Raw genomic sequence first — 25,389 nt, 5'->3', positions numbered from 1 at the left:
TATACACGAAATTATTGGTTAGAAAAATAAACTTTTCTTAAGGGGTTAACTTACTCTTAATAAATTATAAGAGAATTTGCCTGCGAATGGTGGCTTCTGCCTGTAATCCCAGCACTTTGGGAGGCCAAGACAGGTGGATCACTTGAGGTCAGGGGTTGTAGACCAGCCTGGCCAACGTAGTGACACCTTGTCTCTAACAAAAATACAAAAATTAGCCAGGCCTGGTGGCATGTGCCTGTAGTCCCAGCTACTTGGCAGGCTGAGGCACAAGAATTGCTTGAACCCAAGAGGCAGAGGCTGCAGTGAGCCGAGATTGCACCAGTGCACTCCAAACTGGGCAACAGTGTGAGACTCTATCTCAAAAAAAAAATTATAGGAGAATTTAATTTTTTTTTTAAAACTGAAAGTTCAATTTTTATTGCATCTTGCCATTTTTTTTCAGCTTTCTCTCCCCTTTAAAAAGCACGCTGTCTTAAAGGTCTAAAGGAAGTGTTTTCTTCCAACATCATGTTCTGTGCATTGCAGAAGGTCTTTTCTTTTGCTTTTTGGTAACTGACCTAACAGAGTTTACATTTTGTTGAAATAATTCCTATGTTTAGGAAAAAACTGAGATTAAAAAAAGATTTTTTAATTAACATGATTACAACTGGGTATTTTCCTGTATGTGCTTTTAAAGTCCTTGTGACCTTAGGTTACAGGGCTTTGACTCCTGGGTCTAAAAAGGACACCAAGTCCTACTAAATCTTAAACACTGACAGCAATTGAAGCTGTCATCTTCAGGCCCTGTAGAAGACGCCAATCAAAATAAACTGCATTCCTGAGATACAGGGCCAGAAATTAAAGGCATTCAACTCCTTAAGGCCCAGAGACTATCGAAGAAGAGGTGGGCAGGTAAGACTGTAAGGTCCAAATTTGAAAGATAAAATAAGTTCAGTTTCTCTATAAATTAATGATTAACGTCAAAGGCACAATGATGCAAGATCAGCTTATGGGCCCCTGTAATCAGATTAACAAGGTTTTCTTGACACGTTAACTGACTCCTTAATAAAGGTTATAAAGGCTTATGGAAGTTATATCTTTTGTTTTCTTTTCTTTTTCTGAGACGGAGTCTCGCCCTGTCACCCAGGCTGGAACCGCAGTGGCTCAATCTCAGCTCACTGTAACCTCCGCCTCCTGGCTTCAAGCGATTCTCCTGCCTCAGCCTCCCGAGTAGCTGGGACTACAGACGCGTGCCACCACGCTCAGCTAATTTTTGTATTTTTAGTAGAGAAGGGGTTTCACCATGTTGGCCAGGATGGTCTTGATCTCCTGACCTCCTGATCTGCCCACCTCGGCCTCCCAAAGTGCTGGGATTATAGGCGTGAGCCACCACGCCCAGTTAGAAGTTATATCTTATGGTCAAGTTTAAAATTTTATAGATTGTTTATAAAATTTTGAAAACTAATTAGCTTCATGCTGTTTTTATTAGGGCTTATTGTTTGGAAAGTTAAGTCTCCTCTCTCAAAGAATGAAGGTTTTCACCTTTTTATGAAATCCTTGAGTTATCACTTTGGTTAAATGAATGATTTATTTTATAATGACCTGTGATCCTATTTTTGTGATATCAGGTGTTTTAAACATTTGATATTTGACAAACTTTCCAAAATCAAATTATAAATTATGTCTTTTTCTGACCTAATTAGTCCTTTAAGATATTAGATTCCCTAAAGTCCAAAAATGGCATAATTTGGCTTATTTGGTACAAAAATTACACAGGAAGCATTGTCAAATATGCGACAGTGTTTGGCTTTCTTTGAGATGTATTTGTATAAATATGTTATTGGTATGTGTTTCAAAATTATGGGAAATGCCTGTAATTCTGATATGACCTAGTGTACATTATCAGTAATAATCATAATTGTTATGTTAAAATTATTGTGTGCTACAGAGGAGAGGTATCAAATTTCCTTGTCAATTGTGTCTTTGACTATGGCTGCCCTAAAACTTTTAGTCATCCACGCACAATTGTTGTGTTGTTTTGGTCCTCTTTAGAAAGTATTTTTTGTTGTTGTTGCTGTTGTTGTTTTTTGAGATTCATTAAGTGTTTTATTCTTGTAATGTTTTCTTTGTTAAATTTGTTTTTTTAAATTATACTTTAAGTTCTAGGGTACATGTGCACAACGTGCAGTTTTGTTACATATGTATACATGTGCCATGTTGGTTTGCTGCACCCATTAATTCGTCATTTACATTAGGTATTTCTCCTAGTGCTATCCCTCCCCCATCCCCCCACCCCATGACAGGCCCCAGTGTGTGATGTTCCCTGCCCTGTGTCCAAATGTTCTCATTGTTCAATTCCCAACTATGAGTGAGAACATGCGGTATTTGGTTTTCTGTCCTTGTGATAGTTTGCTGAGAATAATGGTTTCCAGCTTCATCCATGTCCCTACAAAGGACATGAACTCATCCTTTTTTATGGCTGCATAGTATTCCATGGTGTATATGTGTCATTTTTTCTTAATCCAATCTATCATTGATGGACATTTGGGTTGGTTCCAAGTCTTTGCTATGGTGAATAGTGCTGCAATAAACATACATGTGCATGTGTCTTTATCGTAGCATGATTTATAATCCTTTGGGTATATACCCAGTAATGGGATGGCTGGGTCAAATGGTATTTCTAGTTCTAGATCCTTGAGGAATCGCCACAGTGTCTTCCACAATGGTTGACCTAGTTTACACTCCCACCAACAGTGTAAAAACGTAACTATTCCTCCACATCCTCTCCAGCACCTGTTGTTTCCTCTTGAATGCAGGTCTCCATTAACTTTGGAGATTGTTACATGAGAATAGAGGAAAAACTTTGAGAACTCATGGAGAGCTAAAATGCTCATGAATATCAAGCAGAATAGGAATTAACTAAGGGGACTGAACTAATCTTTTTGACTTTTTGCTTAAACATTGCTGATCTTTTGCTTTGTTTTTCAGAGCCTTGAACTTTTCTTTTGAGCTATTGACAGGTTTTAACAATTTAGTATACTCCAATCAACAAAATTTGGAGCATATTTGTTTCTCTCTACCTGATTTCTCCAGAATTTGTAAACTATTTGTGAGTATTCTTAACTTGTGCCAATACAGTTATTTGCATAAGTGCAATAAGAATCTGTTTTCATTTGTAACAGGACACAGTTGGAGAAACTGATTATTTTACCAAGGCTTTGAGTGGAAAGGTGTACTTTCCTTTAAGTAATCAAACCTGACTTATGGAGCCAATAAAAGCCCTTGGGAAAACTGGCCTCACACTTTACAAAGTCCCTGTACAGGGTTTCTGATATGTGCTAAGAATGTCATTTTCTGACAGGTCCAGGAGCCCCTGGTTTATCATGGAACATCAAAAAGAGGAAATTCACCCTACTCATAGGTATTTGATGGTACAAATCCATGGCTGAGCTTGGCTTTAAAAAGAATCTTATCTGAGATTCCTTCTATGGAACAAAGTTCCTTCAAAGCCAATTTAAAAAAGCCTATGTGAAAAATAATTATTCTTGCTACACTTTATACAAATAATCTGGTCAAATATAATAAAGCAAATCAGTCCTACCATGATTTGTCTTTAGTAAAAATGGAAAACTGGAGAGAGAAAAATTGTTTCAAAACTTACAGTCCACTTGTTGTTAGATACTAGTCTTGCCTAATTTTTTCAATTTTTATTATTTTCTACAGTTTAGGCTGAATTCTAATTTTTCCTGGCTACAAGTCTCCAAAATAATATTTTTAATTTTTTTCTTCTTTCTTTTCCTTTTTTTTCCTAATTAGGAGTCACTGAAAACAGCTGTGCTTTTGTAAAGCCCTGCAAACTGAAGCTAGACAACTTAAACTTCAGAAGAAAATAACAGCAACCTATTTACACGCATAAGCCACTTTCATACCTGCCTACTGATGTATGGACTTCAGAATAACGTGGCCTATGTATATTTTCCAGGATTGTTCTTTTGTTTGTTGTTTTTCACCCTTCCTCCCCCTATTTTCTCTTCACAGGACATGGGAGTTCACAGCCTTCTAAAAATTAGCTTTCTTAATAACTTGGGACTTACCTGTCTAGGAATAAACCATCCTAGCATGAGAGATCAGATGAAATCTGGGACCAAAGACTCATTTTTCTTCTAAAATGCTTTCTCCAAAAAAATTTTTTTAAAAAAAAAAAAGAAAAGGGGGCAAATGTAAAGGAAAATATCTTGGGCCCCCAAATCACTAAGTTAAAAGGAAAATTCAAGCTAGGAACTACTTAAGGCAAACTTGCCTCCCATTCTATTCAAAGTCATCCCTCTGCTCATTGAGATAAATGTGTATCTGACTGCCTCCTTCGGAAAGGTAAATCAGAAACTCAAAAGAATGCAACCATTTGTCTCCCACCTACCCGTGACCTGGAAGCCCCCTTCCCGCTTCAAGTTGTCTCGCCTTTCCGAACCCAACCAGTGTTCATTTTACATATATTGATTGATGTCTTATATCTCCCTAAAATGTATAAAACCAAGCTGTGCCCTGACCACCTTGGGCACATGTTGTCAGGACCTCCTGAGGCTGTGTCACTGCGTGCGCATCCTCAACCTTGGCAAAATAAACTTTCTAAATTAACTGAGACCTGTCTCAAATTTTGGGGGTTCACAAGGTTTAGTTATAAATGCTTCTTATGGAACATGATTTTCTTACAAGCGAGGCAGGAGAATAGGATCTGGAGGCAGGGAACCTAGGGCTGTTTCACGCTGACTTCCTAGAACTAAATTGAAAGTAAAACCCTAACTTCCCACACCAAGTAACAAAAGAACCAGAGGCTTCTCCCTTTCCAAACCCCCACCTTTTCTGTGTGGCAGATGGGAAATTGAAAGTACCTCTGATCGGTTGCAAAAAGCAAAATTACGCTAAGAAGTAAGTTATCCCTTAAAAAAAAATTATTCTTTCTGCAACCAATCAGATCTTCCCATAGGAGTTTAACTATGTAACTTCACTTCACCATCTGATTGCACGCCACGTCTTCGTTTGCATATAAGGGCAACTTTGTAACTTCACTTTAGCCTTTCATTGGTTGCTTTTCACAGCCAATTGTGGGTCACCACTTCATTTACATGAGATGAGTACCAAGTGGCCAATAGGAGACTTCAATGGGGTATTAGGGCCCCTGAGCTGCTGCTCCACACCCCAAACACAGGAGTGTCCTTTCATTTTCAATAAATCCCTGCTTTTGGCGGGGCATGGTGGCTCATGCCTGTAATCCCAGCACTTCGGGAGGCCAAGGCAGGTGGATCACCTGAGGTCAGCAGTTTGAGACCAGCCTGACCAACATGATGAAACCCTGTCTCTAATAAAAATAATTAGCCAGGCTTGGTGGCGCATGCCTGTAATCATCCCAGCTACTTGGAAGGCTGAGGCATGAGAATCACTTGAACCCGGGAGGCAGAGGTTGCAGTGAGCCGAGATCGTGTCACTGCATTCCCACCTGGGCAACAGAGCAAGACTCCATCTCAAAACAACAACAAACAAACACCTTCAAGGACTGGCGTGGCGGCTCACACCAGTAATCCCAGCACTTTGGGAGGCGGAGGCAGGCGTTTCACCTGAGGTCGGGAGTTCGAGAGCAGCCTGACCAACATGGAGAAACCCTGTCTCTACTAAAAGTACAATATTAGCTGGGCATGGTGGCGCATGCCTGCAATCCCAGCCACTCGGGAGGCTGAGTGAGGCAGGAGAATCGTTTGAACCAGGGAGGTGGAGGTTGCAGTGAACTGAGATCGCGCCATTGCACTCCAGCCTGGGCAACAAGGGTGAAACCTCATCCTAAAAAAACAAAAACAAACAAACACCTTCGGGCTTTGTGAGTGCTGGTCTCAGAAAAGCACTCAGTCTTCCTCCAAGGGCTAACTTCTTCAGGAGTTGCGTGCCTTTGAGAAATTTCCCAAACCACTACAGAGGAACAACTTCTCCCTTCGTTCACCACTCTACCAAGCACTTGGCTTTTGTACCTTATTGCAATTATTTATCTTCTAATCTTCTAGAGCCTAGAGAATTAGACTGTAATGTGCCTTAAATGCAGAGGTTTCTCTTACTCTTCTCTGGAGCAATGCAGACGTTTGTTGGTTGAAGGATCAAACTCCAAAGTCCCTCCCAGCCTTGGAACTGAGGAATTCTGTCTCCACGAGTCATAACCATACTTATCTATGTTTAGATAGAGAACTTACGCGTTCGACCCAGCATATTTAGGGGCTCCATTAAAGTAATAATCATTATTACTAAGGTGAATTTACAGGCGTACTAGAACACAACCTAACAAGAGATAATTATTCAAAGCTCACAACGGCACCAAGCACGGTGCTTTCTTTTCCTTCATTAGAAGCCACGGCTTCTCCCATACTTTTCCCATACCTTTCCCAAAACTCTCTCAAAATTGCGAGCCTTGGTCATGGCCTTTATCACCTCCCGCAGAGACTGAGTCATGCTGGTCATCGTGGACGGTTTTCCAGCCTTTGGGCTTTGCGCAAGAACGAACTTCGGAAGAGCTGGAAAGTCCAGAAGTTAGTGAAAGAAGGAGGACACAAAGGGCGAAAAGCCCGCACCCTTCTCCGCCCCTAGGAGCGCAAGAGGCCGGGAGTCAGGCGAGCTGGCAGCCCCGGTGGTCCGCGATTTGCTCACTGACCTTCCTCGCACCGTTGTGACGAAGCGCGCATGCGCGCTTCGCACCCACCGCCCCGGCGGCTCCCTTCCGGCGCACCTGCACCAGTTTTCCGAGAGCGGAGCGCATTTCCCCGCCGGGCGGTTGATGCGGGAGCGCCATGGCACAGGCGCCTGCGCAGAGCCGCGCGTTGGCCTCCTGTTCCGCTTAAAGGGGCGGTGCGGAGGCGGCAAGAAGATGGAGTTGGGGAGTTGCCTGGAGGGCGGGAGGGAGGCGGCGGAGGAAGAGGGCGAGCCCGAGGTGAAAAAGCGGCGACTTCTGTGTGTGGAGTTTGCCTCGGTCGCAAGCTGCGATGCCGCTGTGGCTCAGTGCTTCCTGGCCGAGAACGACTGGGAGATGGAAGTACGCTTTTGCTGTCCTCGCTTCCGGCTCCATTACCTAGGTCGGTGGAGCGCACAAACCTCATCCCTTGTGCCTTTGTTTTTCAGAGGGCTCTGAACTCCTACTTCGAGCCTCCGGTGGAGGAGAGCGCCTTGGAACGCCGACCTGAAACCATCTCTGAGCCCAAAACCTAGTAAGTGATGAGGGGAGCGGGAGCCAGTCCGGACGGAGGCAGTTTGATACCAGGTAGCCCTGCGCGTCCTGGGACCTGCCGCGGAGCTGGGCGGACGATGCTGAGGCAGATCTCCAAGCTGCGTAGCCAGAGGAGCGGGGCTTGCGTTGCTGCTGCTGCGCGGAGTTGCGCCCCAGCAGCGGATCTAACACTGCACCAGACTGTCGCTTCGAACGTGATTTGGGGTCCAGGGAGGAAAAGATGGAAATGTAATGTTTAACTCAAATGATAGGAAATAAGTAAGCGAGAGGTTTGAAACAAATGAACGAAGGCTAAACCTTCTATCGAAAAATGGCAACTTGGAAGTCTCCTTGCTTCCTGTATTGTTTATTTATTCTAGGTCCTAGGCTGGCCAGCCAGAATAATAGGTTTGTTGTTGTTGTTATTTTTTTTTAATGCACACCTACTCCTGTTATTTCAGTGCCCCTCTCCAGTTCCTGCACTACTGCTCTTAAAAAGTGTAGCTGCCTTACAAGGCCGTCTACTATTTAGCTCCATAACTTAGAACCTGCCTTTCCAGGTTCCAGGCCTATCAAACTTTTACTTTTTTCCAACGGGTCATTTTCTCCTGTCTTTGAAACTTCGTAAAGATCTTTATTACCTGTGCCTGGAATTTTTTTTCTTTTCCCTTCCTTGCTAATATTTGTCTTAAAGCCCCAAGCTGAGACATGATTTATCTCTAGGAAGCTTTTCCTGATGTCCTAAGTCTGGGTAAGAGTCCCCTTTTAGGTACTCTTATAGCATCCTGCATGACCCCTGTTACAATACCTTAGTCCGTATTATAATTGCTGTTCATTATTTTATGTCTCCTACTAGACTGCACATCTAGTAAGGAGTATCTGTTTTGTACGTTGTTAATTTCCCAAAGTCTGACACAACATTTGACACATAATAAGCTCCCAATAAATATTTACTGAATGTATGAAATTCTCCCAGCTATATGTACAACCTGTAAAATTGACTGTTCATAGTGGAGACTATTTTCCCTTTGGTCTTTTCAGCTACACTGGCTTACAGATGTGATAAGATATTTTCTTTAGGTTCCTTTCTCTGTCTTGCCTCTTGTTGGGGAATTGTCTACTCACCCACAGTGATTTGTCTCTGACTCCCGTTTTACTAACCAGAGCAAGTTGGACTAGGAGGTGTTTGCCTAGCTCAAACTGGCCAGTCAGATCCTCTCCTTGGTTTCAGAATTAGGACCAAGAGAGTCAAGTCTGAGTCTTCCTATGGAGCTGGAACTGTAACATGTTAACTTAGCACCTGTGAGGATTCATATCTTTTTTTGTGTACAGAGAAGCTGAGAACAGAGGTCTGCAGAGACAATGAAGCAGAGGGAAGTTGAAGTGTAGGATTGAGAGAAAGCCCTTAACTGCCCTTCCTTAAACATGGCTGTATTTCTGTACCAGGCTCTGTGACATGTTTGTTTCCTTATAAATTCTCCTGTTTTGGTCAAACCAACCTGAGTTAATGTCTGTTGGTTGCAACAGACTATATTGTAACCAATAAATAGTAACAAAATAAGTGGATTTCCTGTAATAGGCCCTCAGAAAAGATGCGGATCAAGCTGATCAATGGTGTCATGGCTATTAGGATTCTCTTACCCCGGAATGGTAAATTGGCAAAAACAAGCAAAGGTGTTGATTAGGCTGTGGTCTCTTGTCTCTCAGAATTCAGGTCAAGTATGAATGAGAGTGAGGTTTTAAAGTTTAGTTTGCTCAAGAGAGAAAAATGGGGAAGGGGCAAACTTCAGCGTGTTTCTAAGGCCTGTGACCTGATTAGATTTTTGATGTTGGCTTTAGCAAAAATGAAAGGAAAAAAAAATTGATTGGAAGATTTTATGGCCAGAAAAATTCAACCCTGCTGAGCAAGGGCATTGGCTGTCTTAAGTGAATAGCGCAGGAATCTCAATTCTGGAGTGAATTCCTGGGATATCAACAAAAATTGAAATTGAACACTAAAGTGATTTAGTCCCCTACATTAGAATCTATCTTCAGTGTCTCTGATGAGAGACAAGGGAAATCCTCTTAAAACAGCTATGCTGAATCTTAGCTGCATATTGGAATTATCTGGGGAATTAAAAAAAAAAAAACCAGAGATTCTAATTTCATTAGTCTTGAGTGGGGCCCATTATTCCTTATTGGCTTTTTTTTTTTTTTTATTAGCTGTGCAGGTAATTCTAATGCAGAGCCAGCATTGAAAGCCGGTGTCCCAGAGCCTTGTTACTTAGAGTGTGGACTCTGGACCAGCAGCGTGCCACTGCTACTCGGATTTGTTAGACATGCAGAATCTTAGGTCTCACCCAGACCTACTGAATCAGAATCTGTATTTTGACAAGATCTCCAGGTGATTTAAAATTGAGGAGCACTGGCCTAACACATAAAACCTAAGACACCAGATATACTGACAAAAGCACTTCCTCCTCTGCTTAGGAATGAAGTCAACAAATCATGCCCCTAAAGTTTGCCAGTCCCTTTCTGTTCCCTTAGTATTTCTGTACAGCAACGTTTTAGAGTTTATTTCCCTTTTCATTTTTCCAAGAGGAAATTTTTAATACAGTTGCCTGGTTTTTCTTGCTGCATTAAATATTAAATATTGTGGGTGTTGCATAAATTGCAGAGATATTTGTATTAGGTTCTTGTGTTGCTATAAATAACTGAGACTGGGTAATTTATAAAGAAAAGAGATTTAATTGGCTAACAGTTCTGCAGGCTCTACTGGAAGCATGGCCCCAGCCTCTGCTGGGCCTCAGGAAGATTTCAATCATGGCAGAAGGGAAAGGGGAGCCCAGGTATCACATGGAGAGCACAGGAGCAAGGGGGTGGGGTGGTGCCACATACTTTTAAACAACCAGATCTTGCAAAAAGAACTCAGTATCGTGAAGATAGCACCAAGACATTAATGAGGGATCTGCCCCCATGACCCAAACACCTCCCACTGGACCCCACTACCAACATTACGGATTATATCTCAACATGAGATTTGGAGGGGACAAACATCCAAACTATATCAATATGGAATTGGATTACAATGAAACAGAGAAGGAAAGGATGGCATAGTGAATAAGAGCATGGACTCTGGAGCCAAAATGCAAAGGTTATAAGTCCACCTGTGCTATTTAGTAACTGTGTAACTTCTCTCTGCCTCAATTTCTTTGTGCAGTGGGGATAGTAATATGGTTCTGAGTCTACCTGTGCTATTTAGTAACTGTGTAACCTCTCTCTGCTTCAGTTTCTTTATCTGTGCAATCCCTTCCTCATGGGGTGGTTGTAAGGATTAAGTGAGCTAATAGATGTAAAACACTTGGAATTGTGCCTGGCATATAGAGCTCAGTAAGTATAAGCTATGATTAATGACACCATCATGCTCTCCCCATACATCACCCATGACAGTCCACCTGTTGAGGAAAGTAGGGGTTGTGTTTACAGTTTTATGAGGTAGATTGAGTTATAGTTGGACATCTTTAAACTTGGAAAAAAAGGTGTGTGTGCTGGATAGGTAAGGGGCCTAATGTGATTAGCAAACACCTTTGTCTATGATAGTATATATATATATTTAAATTCAGTTATGAAACAAGATTTGACAGAAATAAAGAGCTAATAATTTCTCCTTTCTGGTTTTAATGCTTTTCATAAAAAGGAAATAACATCTTTGATCAGGCATGGAATCACTTGGCTTTTTCTCTCTGGTGGTAAGATGAAGGGGGCCAGCCCCTCGACACCTGTGGGTATTTCTCTTCAGGTGGGACGAGAGACTGAGAAAAGAAATAAGACGGAGAGACAAAGTACAGAGGAAGAAAAGTGGGCCCAGGGGACCGGCGCTTAGCATACGGAGGATCTGCATGGGCACTGGTCTCTGAGTTCCCTCAGTATTTATTGATCACTATCTCTACCATCTCAGTGAGGGGGATGTGACAGGACTAGAGGGTAATAGTGGAGTCAGCAGGAAAACGTAAGCAAAGGACTCTGTGTCATAAATAAGTTTAAGGAAAGGTGCTATGCCTGGATGTGCACGTAGGCCAGGTTTATGTTTGACTTTACACAAACATCTCAGTGCAATAAAGAGTAGTATTGCCGCCAGCATGTCTCACCTCCAGCTATAAGGCGGTTTTCTCCTATCCAAGTAAATAGAATGTACGATCGGGTTTTATACCGAGACATTCCATTCCCAGGGACGAGCAGGAGACAGATGCCTTCCTCTTTTCTCAACTGCAAAGAGGCCTTCTTCTTTCACTAATCCTCCTCAACACAGACCCTTTTTGGGTGTCGGGCTGGGGGACGGTCAGATCTTTCCCTTACCACGAGGCCATATCTCAGGCTATCTCAGTGGGGGGAAACCTTGGACAATACCCAGGCTTTCTTGGGCAGAGGTCCATGTGGCCTTCCGCAGTGCATTGTGTCCCTGGGTACTCGAGACTGGAGAATGGCGATGACTTTTACCAAGCATACTGCTTGCAAACACAATTTTAACAAAGCACATCCTGCACAGCCCTAAATCCATTAAACCTTGAGTCAATACAGCACATGTTTCTGCGAGCACAGGGTTGAGGCTAGAGTTACAGATTAACAGCACCTCAAGGCAGAAGAATTTTTCTTAGTACAGATCAAAATGGAGTTTCTTATGTCTTCCTCTTTCTACATAGACACGGTAACAGTCTGATCTCTCTTGCCCCCACAGTAAGACGTTGAAAAAAAGTCTAATAGCTCATTGTTGAATAAGAGAACTTTTGGGTAGGATGAAATTCACAAAAGAAAGTTTTGCACTTTTTTTTTTATGCTCTTGAAGGTTATTTTTATGTAAAAGGAAGACAATTCAAAATATTTTATGCTACAAAATTGACATTAAGTTCATCTAGCACCCAGATCATGGCCTTTAAATACAATTCTTCACTGAAAGGAACAAGGGCTTTTCAGAAATGACTGATTTCATAGAATGAAAGGGGCTTAATGTAAAAATTAAAAAAGAAGTTAAAAAGAAATGACTGATTCCAGAGCAGGGGCAAAAAAAGTACAAGATGAGCCTATGATATCTGTGGTGTTAGAAAGTAAGGAGGTGCCCAGAAAATGTTGGGGATGTGCCAGAAGGGCACAAGACCTAGCTTAAAAGCTGCCTACCCTTTCCCCATGAAATCTGGTATAACCCAAGCAACAGGATGCTTGGTAGGAATAGATTACAATCCATAAAAAAAGAACATACTGATATAAATACAGTTGTCCAAGAGAGAAGGGAACATTTTTCCTTACAGTAGAACTCCATCTATTAAATGTGGAAGACATGAGGAATTAGAAAAAAATCTTCATTTGGGAACTGCCATATTGATAATTATTTCAGGTAGATATCAACAGATACTAAAACTAGTAGGAAAGTTCAGTGAACAACAGCATATTTACATAATCACAAAGTACTTTCCCACAAAATACTTACTATGATGGGGAAAATTATAACTTTGTACTAGAGAAATCTGGTTAACAACACTTTAACCAAGTGATCAAAGCTAACATCACCAGGAATGGGAAAGCTCCATATCAGATGCTTGATATGGTGCATTGCGGAGGACATACTATCACTTCTGTGACATTCCTGCCAAAAAATGCATAATCTGAATCAAATAATAGGAAAACATAAGCCCAATCTGAAGGACATTCTGTAAGATAAATGGCCTGTACTCTTCAAAAATGTCAGAGTCATGAGAGACAAAGACTGAAAAACTTTTCTGGATTAAAGAAAATTAAAAGAGACATGCCATCTAAATATAACATGTGATCCTAGATTAAGACACTAGTAGCACAATTGGCAAGATTGGACTAGGTCTTTAGATATTATTAAATCTAGCCATAGGAGGCAATAAGAAAAAGAAAAACTTATATCAATGATAATCTTCTGACTTGTTGATCATACTAGAGTATACTGTTATGCACCACATAACCACATCTCAATTGACAACAAACTGCATAAATGAAGATGATCGCATAAGATTATATTACTGTATTTTTGCTATACCTTTTCTATATTAGGTATTTTTAGAACACAAGTAAGTGCCATTGTGTTACAGTTGCCTACAGTATCCAGTATAGTAGCATGCTGTACAGGTTTGTAGCCTAGGAGCAGTAGGCTAGACCATATAGCCTAGGTGTGTAGGAGGCTGTTGTACCATCTAGGTTTGTGTAAATTCTCTCTATGATGTTTGCATAATGATGAAATCACCTAATGACACGCTTCTCCAAATGTGGTGCATAACTGTATATGTAAGCATGTCTTCGTGTTTAGGAAATAATACAAAAATATTTAAACAAATGGTTCAGAATAAAAAGAATAAAGCAAGTAAATTTTAAGTAAAATGTTAATATTTGAGGAACCTGGGTGAATGGTGTATAAGAGAAAAGTTAAAATGTTGGCATTAAAATTATAAATTCAGACACCTATTTTTAAAATTCATGAATAGTTTATAAATGCTTAGGAGTTAACCTTTTAATAAAGTTTGTCCCTCCACTCATATGTCTGGGGTATTGGTTGGGGGAGCAGATGGTGGAGTCAAGACTATGGACTGGAACACATACATATGTCCTTTCCAGCATGGCAGTCTCAGGGTGGTTGGACTTTTTACATGGCAGTTCCAGGGTTCCTGGAGGGAGTGTTCCAAAAGCCTTGAATGGAAGTGGCAGATTATCTTAAGGCCAAACCTCAAAAGTCCCAGAATATTCTTTCCCTGTGGTAAGCAAGCCACTAAGGTCCGGATTCAAAGGGGAGGGGCATTAGGTTTCATCATTCAAAGAGGGGAGTAGCAAAGAATTTGCAGTTCCTATTTATCTGCCACAATGAGATCTTATTTAACATATGATTTTAAAAAATTCCAAAAAGGTTTAGAAATCCTACGTTTCTGAGTCTAATTTGGGATCATAGTTTATACAATTATTCTAGTGACACATGTCATTGAAGGATATTAAGTTGTTTATAACTGCCTAAGTGAGCAAACATTTGGACAGTACAGTAAGAATCTATCTACGAACCCAAAAGTATCTGAGTCAGGTCTAAATCAATTTAAAAGGTTTATTTTGCCAAGGTTAAGGACGCACCCGTGACACACCCTCAGGAAGTCCTGACTACCTTGTGGACATGTGCCCCAGGTAGTTGAGGTACAGCTTGCAAGTCAATACCCTGAGACACCAAAGGTTGCAGCAGAAAAAAAATTTTAATTGTAAGGCCGCCAAACCAGGGGACTGGAGGAAACTTCAGATTCTCCTTGAGAAGTTTGGAGCTTGAGACTTAAAGAGGTTTGGAGTGGACCAAGGTGTGAGGATTGTTGATTGGTCAGAGTGCAATGATGAAGTCATGGGATCTAGAGATGAAGAAACTGCATTCTCATGCTGATTCGGTTCCTGTCGGAGTGTCTTCAAACTGGTTGGTGTCAGCTTTCTGCTGGTATTCAGCGTCTGAAAAACATCTTAAGCAATTCTTAAACAAAAGCCTTATGATTCTGATGTCAGAGATCCTACCCATAGGAGCAATGGGGATGCAAGTCGTCAGTATATAGGGCTATGGGATGACTTTCCATACAAAGAAGTGGGCCAAAGTGCAGCGTGATTAATGCTCAATTATATTTCTGTCTAGAACCTGGCATGCAATTCTTGTTAACCCTGTAAGGACAGTGTCACTTTTAGGGCTCTTTTAAAATTTGTCTGTAAAATGAGGGCTACAAATACAAAATAATTCTTAATCAATTTATAGATTATTTGCAAAGCCGTGTTTTATTCTGATCTTGCCAGTGTTGACCTAACCAATGAAGAAACAACTGATTCCACCACTTCTAAAATCAGCCCATCTGAAGATACTCAGCAAGAAAATGGCAGCATGTTCTCTCTCATTACCTGGAATATTGATGGATTAGATCTAAACAATCTGTCAGAGAGGGCTCGAGGGGTGTGTTCCTACTTAGCTTTGTAAGTATTATCACTTCTATTTAATAGTAATGTGTCTTATGTATATACAAAGTAACAGTTCAAGGTTGTGGGCTTTAGAATTAAACCTAAGTTCAATGTCCAGCTCTGAGAAGAAACATCTGAAGAATTAAGATGATTGCCTCTGAGAGCAGGATTGCAGGCTGCAGCAAAGAGGGAACACTAATTTTCGTTAGAAGCCTATTAGTACTGTTTTCTTCTTAAACTTTGTTTATCGTAACTACGTGAAATTAAAACTACCAAAAAGATCTGTTTGTGCCCCATGCTGGCTCTGTGACCTTGGGCAAATCACTTAAGTTCTCTGGACAGTTTTCTTCATTGTGGATAATAACTGCTTCAAGAGGATTGAAAGAAACATTGAAAGCATCTCTTAGTGTGTAGGACCATTGAAGTCTCTCAATATGGCGGTTTCTGTTGTCAGTTTTTCTAGTTCTTTTTGATATATTTGTTATAGTACTACATTAATAAATAGCACACATCTTTCTCATTTTATAGTTATTAAAGATCAGCATAAACACTCAATATTAGGTGCCCTAGAGGGTTTTTTGTTTTTGGTATGTTGTGGGATTTCCTTCATTTAGGTAGCTGAAAATGAAATGGTATACTTGGTATTTGTCATAAATTGATGTTTTTCATTAGGTACAGCCCAGATGTGATATTTCTACAGGAAGTTATTCCCCCATATTATAGCTACCTAAAGAAGAGATCAAGTAATTATGAGATTATTACAGGTAACAATTTTTGTTATTCAACTTGTCTTTTCTTTGAAAAACAGATCAGTGAAAGAGATAAATCAAAGTTGGTCTATCGGGACATAGAGAGGAAAAAGCACAAATAAATAAGTTTGAGAAAAATAAGCAAGACACAGAATACTACAAGAATTATAGGAGAATATTTTATACAACTTAATGTTAATAGTGTGAAAAGGAAATGGATGATTTTTCAGGAAAATATAAATTACTAAAATTTGAGAACACCTTTTTGGTGAAATTCAGTTGTTAAAAGTTTTAACTGAAATAATCACATTGTGGTTATTATGCTTTTTCAAAAAGTCTTTATTTTATAATTCCTTATTTATTTTGTTGTTCTTTTTGTACTTTTTTTGCCCTGAGTAATTTAGTTTTTAGATTTTCCATCTAATTTGTTTTTGCTAAATATATTTAAAATACTACTTTGGCCACATCTCGTGATTTTCATATACAGTCTTTCCTTGGTATTCTCAGGGGATTGGTTCTAGGGTTCCTCAATGGATACCAAAATTCGCACATACTCAGTTTCCTCAGTCTGCTCTGCAGAACCCATCTATATGTGCGCACTCCATTTCTGCAGGTTTCATGTCCTGGGAAGACTGTATTTTCAACCTGCATTTGGTTGTGGATGCAGATACAGAGGACCAACCGTATTTACTGAAAAAATATCTGTATAAGTGGACCTTGAAGTTCACTTGTGTTGTTCAAGTGTCAACTGTATAGTGCTTTCTTTGACTTTCATTTTTATATAGTATGTGATTTTTAGTTTCAATCGACTCCTTAATCGAGAATTTCTAAGGAGAGGGTTCTCTCTCAGTCTGTGTGTGTCTCTCTTTATGGAACTTTTTTGTATTCTCTTGGGGATTCTTTTAGGATTTCTGATTCCCATGCTTCCTTCTTGGTTTACTTCCTTATTTTATTGGAGCACCTTCTCTAATTAATTTCTAGGAAATAGTGCATGGATAGTGAAGTTTTTGAATCCCAGCATATTTGAAAATGTCTGTGTCGTAGCCTTGTAGTTCTTGATAGTTTGGCTGAAGATAGGTATCTGGGTAAATAGATGTTTTCCTTCAGAATTCTGAAGGCATTCTTCAATGTCTTCTAGTTTCCATTATTGATGATGGGTGATAAGGCTGATGCCATTCTAATTTTTATTCTTTTCTTTTTCCCTACTCTCTGGAAGCTTTGAGGGTCTTTTTAACCCTCGTGTTCTTTGGGTCTTTTTAAAATCTATTGTACTGAATGCTTGGTGGGAACTTTTAATCTGTGGAATTTTAATATGTGGAAAACCTTAGTTGGAAAATCCTTTTCCCTCTCCCTCCCTCCCACCACTCCCCTCGCCTCTCCTTTCAGTATCTTCGTTATTTCTCTTTCCTTTTCTCCCTGTCTCTTCTTTCCTCCCTTAAGTTTTTTTACTCTCCCATTTTTCTGAATTCCCTCTGTTAAACGGTGGACCTCCTGGGTTGATCCTTGAATTTTCTTAACTTCCTCTTATTCTCCTATCTCTATTGACTGTTCTACTTTCTTGGCAACTATCTTGACTTTTAGATAGCATTATTTTAATTTCCTAGGCCTCCTATTCACTGAATATCTTTTTTATGGCATACTTTTCTTGGTTTATGGATACAGTATCTTTTTTGTTAGTTTTTTGATTGTTTTAGGTTTTAATCTCTTTCCCTGCATTGTTTTTATTTCCTTCTTTTTGTTTATTTTGATTATGTTATGTCAGTATCCATCATGTCATGTTAGACCTGTTCCTTAAATATGTAGGGATCCTTGGCTTTTGGTTCACATTTAAACACCAAACACTAAATTGTTGATTACAGTTTAGTATGCCTGAGCAAGGCTAAGTAGTTTACCTTACTGGACAAGGGTGAGGGATTGATTGTAGAGCAAACTGCTTATTCATTTGAGGGAGACCCACAATTGTCAGTGTGTTGGTATATACAGGCCTTTAATCTGAGACCATTTTGTTTCTCCAAAAAAGAATTATTTAGCTTTCTGCCTTCTGGGTGTTGGGGCTGGAGTGGTGTGCTTGTTTTGCCTACCTTCTGGAAGCAGGTCAGGGGAAGGGAGCTGAGTAGGCACACTTTACTTAATCAGTGTTCAACCCATTCACCTATCAGCCGTGGGCTAACATGCATGCCCCTCCCTGTGGCTGGTGACTCTGGAGCCTCTAAAATTTAGTTCTATGTAAAACTGTAGTCTCCTGTTAATAGAGGGACAGTCACTTAGCTCTAAGGAGTTGAGGAAACCTGGGAGTTGTTTAACCCCATATCCAGACCTTGAACTGGCCCTCCTCTTCTTAGCTCAGCACCTTACCTTTTGTGGTACCTTTATGTTCAAGCACTAAGTGTTTCCAGATTTTGGTGGAACAAATCTGCTTGCTTCCTGTCTATGGTTCTCTGCTACAGTCACTCAAGTGGTTTCCTTCTCTTCTGATAAACCGGTTACCACTTCTCCATCTGTTTTCTGTTTTCTGAAAAACTATTGGAAGCTTTCATTCATGGCCTCTACTCCTATTTTCTGTTCTTGCAGGTTTATATCTTTCTAGATTTTTATTCATTTACTATAATTTTTCTGGAACTTCTAGTATGAGAAGTAGTAAGTGGATATCAGCTGGCCACAGTTCATCTCATCTACTCTGTGTCTTTCAGAAATTTCTCAAATTTTCTCATCTGATATTGGCAGCGTTATTTTTTGGCACTTGTTTACATTTTTTTTTCATTTTTATTTATTCATTTATTTTGAGACGGAATTTCACTATTGTTGCCTAAGCTAGAGTGCGATGGCACGATCTCAGCTCACCGCAACCTCTGCCTCCCAGGTTCAAGTGATTCGCCTAACTCAGCCTCCCGAGTAGCTGGGATTATAGGCATGTGCCACCACACCCGACTAATTTTGTGTTTTGTAGAGGCAGGGTTTCTCCATTTTGGTCAGGTTGGTCTCAAACTCCTGACCTCAGGTGATCCGCCCACCTCGACCTCCCAAAGTGCTGGGATTACAGGCATGAGCCACTGTGCCTGGTCTTTTTTTATTTTATTTTATTTCTTCTAAGCTTCTAGCTAAAATTTGGGAGGGAGGAGGTAGACTTGTTTGGCCATGATGACTATTTTGAAATAATAGTTTAAAGATTTAGATCCATGTAAATATCTGTTACCTGTTTGCTATAAAATTCTTCAATAGGCAAACTTGTGGTAAACTGAAAATAACTCTCACCTTCTCAGCCTAAATTCTTTTCCACAAACATTTGTAGGTCATGAAGAAGGATATTTCACAGCTATAATGTTGAAGAAATCAAGAGTGAAATTAAAAAGCCAAGAGATTATTCCTTTTCCAAGTACCAAAATGATGAGAAACCTTTTATGTGTGCATGTGAGTAATTTTTAAAAATTGAGTGTTTTATAAAAAAAAGATTTTTTCATAGTTTTGTGTTATTATTCTTTTTAAAACCATTGCCTTTAGAGAAAAATTTGCTTCACACATGTAGATTCTTTTAGATAGTCTTTAACACTCTCTAAAATTAATGTTTTACATAAATTTTAAATGCAGATAGAATTCTCAGTCTATTGTTTTCTTAAGAATATTTGAGAGTTTGCTAACATTCCACATTTGCTTCCTAAAGTAATGTTTTTACTTTCTACTCTATACATGCTGCTATATTTTACTCTATGAGACTTACAAAAATGAAAAATAGATCTTGCTCTGATATAGTATATAGATTAGTAAGGGAGAGTGTGTATATAGTAACTAAAACATAAGAAAGGCATAAGTGCCACAGGAGAGGTATAAATGATGTGTGGAAGTTTAGAGAAAGGAGAGATGACTTTTAGCCAGATTGTTTAGTGAGAGTTTTATAGAGGAGATGGTATTTGAAATGAACCCTGAAAAATATGTAAGACATACATATTAAAAAGAGTCCAAGTAGAGAAACCACCATGAGCAAACTTTTGCAAGTTGCAAGAGGTGTACATGTATGAGTATGAATGAGCATTCTATTCAGTTGAGTGTAGGGGCCATGGAGAGGCAAATGTGACAGGTTGAGAAGTAGGTAGGCTCCTGATTATAGAAGAGCATGAATGACCAATATGAAAGAATTAGACTTGATTCTGCAGACACTTAGTATAATGATAGATTGTACATTGTTGGTGTCTTAATTGCAAATGGTAAATGATTGTCATTCATTCAGTTAACTGACTTTTTTGGAATACCTGTGTGCCAGGCCCTTAATAATACAGCAATAAATAAGAATCATCTCTGCTTTGCAAATGACTTATGGCTTTGTAGGAGGGAAATAATTGTCCTTTTAATTTAGCCTAGGGGGCTTTGAAACAGTCTGTTCAGCATGCCTTAGGTGTATTGAGGAGGGAGCCGCTGATGGCCTGGGGACACTGGGGAAAGGTTCACAGTGGAGGTGACATCTGGGGGTAGGTCGTGCTTGCTAAATCGTCGTCTTTGGGGACAGGGTTAGTGCTTTAATACTTCTTTCGATCCGGAGGGATAGGCATAGTGCTGATTTTACAGTTTCAGTTTAGTAAATATATACCATTTGACAGAACAATCTGCTGATTTTATTATTAAAGTTCAGTATTAATAGTCAGTGGACAGTTTTAATGACTGTTTGTCCTGCTGCAGGTGAATGTGTCAGGAAATGAGCTTTGCCTTATGACATCCCATTTGGAGAGCACCAGAGGGCATGCTGTGGAACGAATGAATCAGTTAAAAATGGTTTTAAAGAAAATGCAAGAGGCTCCAGAGTCAGCTACAGTTATATTTGCAGGAGATACAAATCTAAGGGATCGAGAGGTGAGTGACAAAGTCAGTTTGATGTTTGAGGACAGATTATTGCTATGGAGACTAATTTAGGTTCCTTTGACCAAAGCTGTTAAAACTAGGACCTTTAGTCACTCAAAATGTCTTAAGTGACCTTGCAATTCAGCGAATATTTGTTTAGCCTATGCTGTATGCCTAGGGGAAGAAGGGGCTCTTTTTGGAGGAAAATAAAACTGTGCATGAGAAATAGACAACACTAAACTATATGTGTGTGTGTGTGTATATATATATATATAGGATTAGAAAGAAAGGTAGAGAAAATGATTGTAGAAGAGTTTAGAAAAGGTTGTTTCTTTGCAGTATTCCTAGGTGCAATATGAGAACAATGGAAAGATTGGACCATGATAATTGTTCCTGACTCTGTTTTTTTCTGAGGTTTCCTTTTCTTTTTTGGCTTTTATTAGCCTTTTTTACCCACTTTTCCTGCCACCACCATGTCCAGATCTCCAGGTCTGAAACAAAGTCTCTTTCTCCCTGCCTATAGCTCAGTTGAGACACAGTGGGATTTTTCAGGACCTTAAAAAATTAAACATGGAATTACTAATGTGATGCATCAATTACACTTCTAGGTATAAATACCCAAAAGAAGTGAAAGCAGGGATTTGAATGTATTTTGTCTACCAATGGATGTTCACAGCTGTGTTATTCACGGTAGCTAAAAGGTGGAAGCAGCCCAAATATCACTGACAGATGAATAAACAAAATGTGCTATATGTATACAGTGGAATATTATTCACCCTTAAAATGAAGAAACTTTGACACATGCTACAATATGGGCAAATCTTAAAGACATTATGCTGAGTGAATGAAGCCAATCCAAAAAGGAAAAGATACTATATGATTCCTCTTATGAATTTCCTAAACTGGTCAAATTCATAGAGACAGAAAGTAGAATGGTGTTTGCCAGGGACTTGGGGGTATAAGGGAATGGTGAATTGGTGTTTAATGGGTACAGAGTTTCAGTTGGGGAAGATTAAAAGGTTCTGGAGATGGATGGTAGTCATGGTTGCACAACTATGTGAATATACTTAATGCTACATCACTGTACACTTAAAAATTGTTAAAATGGCTGGGCACAGTGGCTCATGCCTGTAATCCCAGCACTTTGGGAGGCCAAGGTGGGCAGATCACTTGAGGCCAGGAGTTCAAGACCAGCCTGGCCAGCACGGTGAAACCCCGTCTCTACTAAAAATACAGAAATTAGCTGGGCATTGTGGCACATGCCTGTGATCCCAGCTATGCAGGAGGCTGAGGCACTAGAATTGCTTGAACCTGGGAGGTGGAAGTTGCAGTGAACCGAGATTGCACCACTGCACTCCATCCTGGGCAACAGAGTGAGACTCCCACCTCAAAAAAAAAAAAATTGTTAAAATGATAAATCTTATATTGTGTATATTTTACCACAAACAATTTTTTTAAATCCTGGAGTGTGAATGAGCAAACAGAATTAATATTATTAATAAACTTCAAATAAAACTGAAGGCAGTTGAAATTTTTGGATCATATGAATGCTATACTTCTGAAGTTGTAGACTAAAAGTAGAGTGGCAGTTCTGCCTTCTTTTCACTTGAGTTCAGTTTTTAAAAACAGATAACAGCAGTAACAGGCCATGTATATTCAGCCTTCTAAGTTTTATCTGAAACCCAAAGTTAGGAACCTATTTATGGCAGAAGAGAAGGGGCAAATTCCAAACCCCTCTGGCTGTCTTGATATTTTTATATTACATACCACTATGCAGCATAGTACTTTTTATAATGTATCTCATTGTTTTGCATTTCTGCATTAATAATTTCTTGCACGGTAATAGCAAAAACACCTTTTTTTTTTTTTTTTTTAAGTTAGTGGGCAAAAGGCTATGTGTATCTTAGAGAGTATTCTTTTTCTTTTCAGGTTACCAGATGTGGTGGTTTACCCAACAACATTGTGGATGTCTGGGAGTTTTTGGGCAAACCTAAACATTGCCAGTATACATGGGATACACAAATGAACTCTAATCTTGGAATAACTGCTGCTTGTAAGCTTCGTTTTGATCGAATATTTTTCAGAGCAGCAGCAGAAGAGGGACACATTATTCCCCGAAGTTTGGACCTTCTTGGATTAGAAAAACTGGACTGTGGTAGATTTCCTAGTGATCACTGGGGTCTTCTGTGCAACTTAGATGTAATATTGTAAAATGCTTTTCAAATGTGAGTTTTGTCCTGATTGTTACAAATACAATTTCCACCTTCTGGAAAGGTAGGTTTGCTGTGGAGGAAATAATGTACTAGATCATTGTCACAGAAAAACCAACTATGATTTATGGTTGTGTTTTCAGAATTCAACATTAAAGATTAATGTTTATTTAAACGAACACATTCCTGCATTCAGGATGTGAGGCCATTTAATAAAAAGGGCACAAAGCCTGTCAGGGTTTTCAACGGTGCTTATAGCTGCCAGCTGGATTCCAAACAGGTACCACATTGTCTCTGAGCTAATGTTTATATTTTTCCATTCAGGCACCGAAATAGTTAATATTTAAAATAAGTCTTCAAAAGAAAACATAAGAGATTATTGAGTTCTTGGGACTGGATCCTTTATTTCATAAGTTCAGATCATCTTAAATGAAAATGCCATGATTATCTGCAGTTAAGTAGATGACAGCTATTCTACATCAGACTTGATTTTTGTCAGCTAATTACATAATTGGTAAGCTATAATTGAAACCTTATGGTTTAAAATTCCTTAACTCCTTTTTGATTCATGTTTGTAGTCATGTTGTCAACAGAGGCAAAGTTAAGCTTGATGATGGTTAAAATCGGTTTGATAGCACCATGGGACATTTTTCTAACAAAAATAAATGCATGAAGAGACATAGCCTTTTAGTTTTGCTAATTGTAAAATGGAAATGCTTTACAGGAAGTAAATGCAAATTACTTTTAAGTGCTTTAAAGAAAAATATTTTCCCCACAAGAGAAATTTAAATAAAGAATTTTATTTGTTTATGGTTTGTTTTAGTATGTTTTTGTGCCCATGATGAGTTTAAATTTTTTATCTGCTTCCTGCTTCTGGCTCTACTGCTGCTTCTTCCTCTTTGTGTAGAAGAAAACAGATTTCCATTTGCTTCTCACTCCACCAAGAATTACCAAGAATATATCTGCTTCCTTTGTCTGAAAAAAAGCCAGCGAGAATAATTAGAAGTAACAGAATCTTATTTATATCAGGAGTGCCAAAATTTAAACACCTAAAAAAAGATATTTATATATAATATTCCCTTTGTAGTGACAACGAAAAAGTTTAAATGTTAATCATAATTTTAATCATTAAAAATAAAAAATGAGGGCCGGGTGCAGTGGCTCACACCTGTAATCCCAGCACTTTGGGAGGCTGAGGCGGGTGGATCACGAGGTCAGGAGATCGAGACCATCCTGGCTAACACGGTGAAACCCTGTCTCTACTAAAAATACAAAAAATTAGCCGGACGTGATGGCGAGTGCTTGTAGTCCCAGCTACTCAGGAGGCTGAGGCAGGAGAATGGCACGAACCCGGGAGGCAGAACTTGGCAGTGAGCCGAGATTGTGCCACTGCACTCCAGCCTGGGCAACAGAGTGAGACTCCATCTCAAAAATAAAATAAAAAATGAGAATAGATGTTAATAGTAGAGTAGCATACATCATAGAGGTAATACAATAGTACATTTCTGTGGGAAAAGGGTTATTCTGGCATAAATTGCTTTCATTTAGAAGAGCTAAGTTAGAACTTCAGATCACATTGCAAAACATAGGTGGGTGAAAGTCTAAATTCTTAAAAAAAAAATACAGTGTAGTATACTAGATTAAATAAAGGATTATCGGCTGGGTGCAGTGGCTCATGCCTGTAATCCCAGCACTTTGGGAGGCCGAGGCAGGTGGATCACCTGAGGTCAGGAGTTCAAGACTAGTCTAGCCAACATGGTGAAACCCCATCTCTACTAAAAATACAAAAATTAGCCAGGCGTGGTGGCAGGCACCTGTAATCCCAGCTACTCAGGAGGCTGAAGCAGGAGAATCGCTTGAACCTGGGAGGTGGAGGTTGCAGTGAGCCGTGATCTTGCCATTACACTCCAGCCTGGGCGAGAAGAGTGAAACTCTGTCTCAAAAATAAATAAATAATTGTCAAATTGTTTTAAAACCATGGACGTTTCATTTCCTTTATATAAGTCACAGCATCTACATGAAATACCTTCTTGTATACTGCGTATGACAAAATCTAAAAAATTATAAATGAAGTGTATAGAAACAAACCACTTTTAGGCCAGGTGTGGTGGCTCACGCCTGTAATCCCAGCACTTTGGGAGGCCGAGACAGGTGGATCACGAGGTCAGGAGTTCGAGACCAGCCTGACCAACATGGTGAAACCCCGTCTCTACTAAAAACACAAAAAAATTAGCCAGGCGTGGTGACACGTGCCTGTAATCCAAGCTACTCAGGAGGCTGAGGCAGGAGAATCGCTTGACCCTGGGAGGCGGAGGTTGCAGTGAGCCGAGATCATGCCACTGCACTCCAGCCTGGGCGACAGAGCAAGACTGTCTCAAAAAAAACCACTTTTAGTCTGCTTTCATGAGCAATAGTTATCAATGAATTA

At 39.7% G+C, this 25,389-nt stretch overlaps 2 protein-coding genes across 3 annotated transcripts in view; one reads left to right on the top strand and one right to left on the bottom strand.

The window, feature by feature from the left end:
* Positions 1–6,805, bottom strand: part of ACOT13 (acyl-CoA thioesterase 13) — a 34,862-nt gene extending 28,057 nt beyond the window's left edge. The window contains exon 1 of one of the 2 annotated variants that reach the window (XM_016955001.3): positions 6,668–6,805. In XM_016955001.3, coding sequence (XP_016810490.1) covers positions 6,668–6,805 — 138 coding nt within the window. Of the gene's footprint in view, positions 1–6,396; positions 6,568–6,667 lie in introns of those variants that run through there. The other variant, XM_001171713.7, reaches the window with a different exon arrangement.
* On the top strand, positions 6,791–23,771 carry TDP2 (tyrosyl-DNA phosphodiesterase 2). The gene is made up of 7 exons (XM_518271.7): positions 6,791–7,045; positions 7,132–7,217; positions 15,017–15,190; positions 15,848–15,939; positions 19,214–19,332; positions 20,593–20,763; positions 22,681–23,771. The coding sequence occupies exons 1-7, from the start codon at positions 6,791–6,793 to the stop codon at positions 22,960–22,962; spliced, it is 1,179 nt and encodes a 392-aa protein (XP_518271.4). The 3' UTR covers positions 22,963–23,771.
* Positions 23,772–25,389: the final 1,618 nt, after the last annotated feature.

This window comes from Pan troglodytes, chromosome 5 (genome assembly GCF_028858775.2).
Source record: "Pan troglodytes isolate AG18354 chromosome 5, NHGRI_mPanTro3-v2.0_pri, whole genome shotgun sequence".
Classification (NCBI taxonomy): Eukaryota; Metazoa; Chordata; class Mammalia; order Primates; family Hominidae; genus Pan; species Pan troglodytes.
This window is presented reverse-complemented; position numbering and strand designations above follow the sequence as displayed.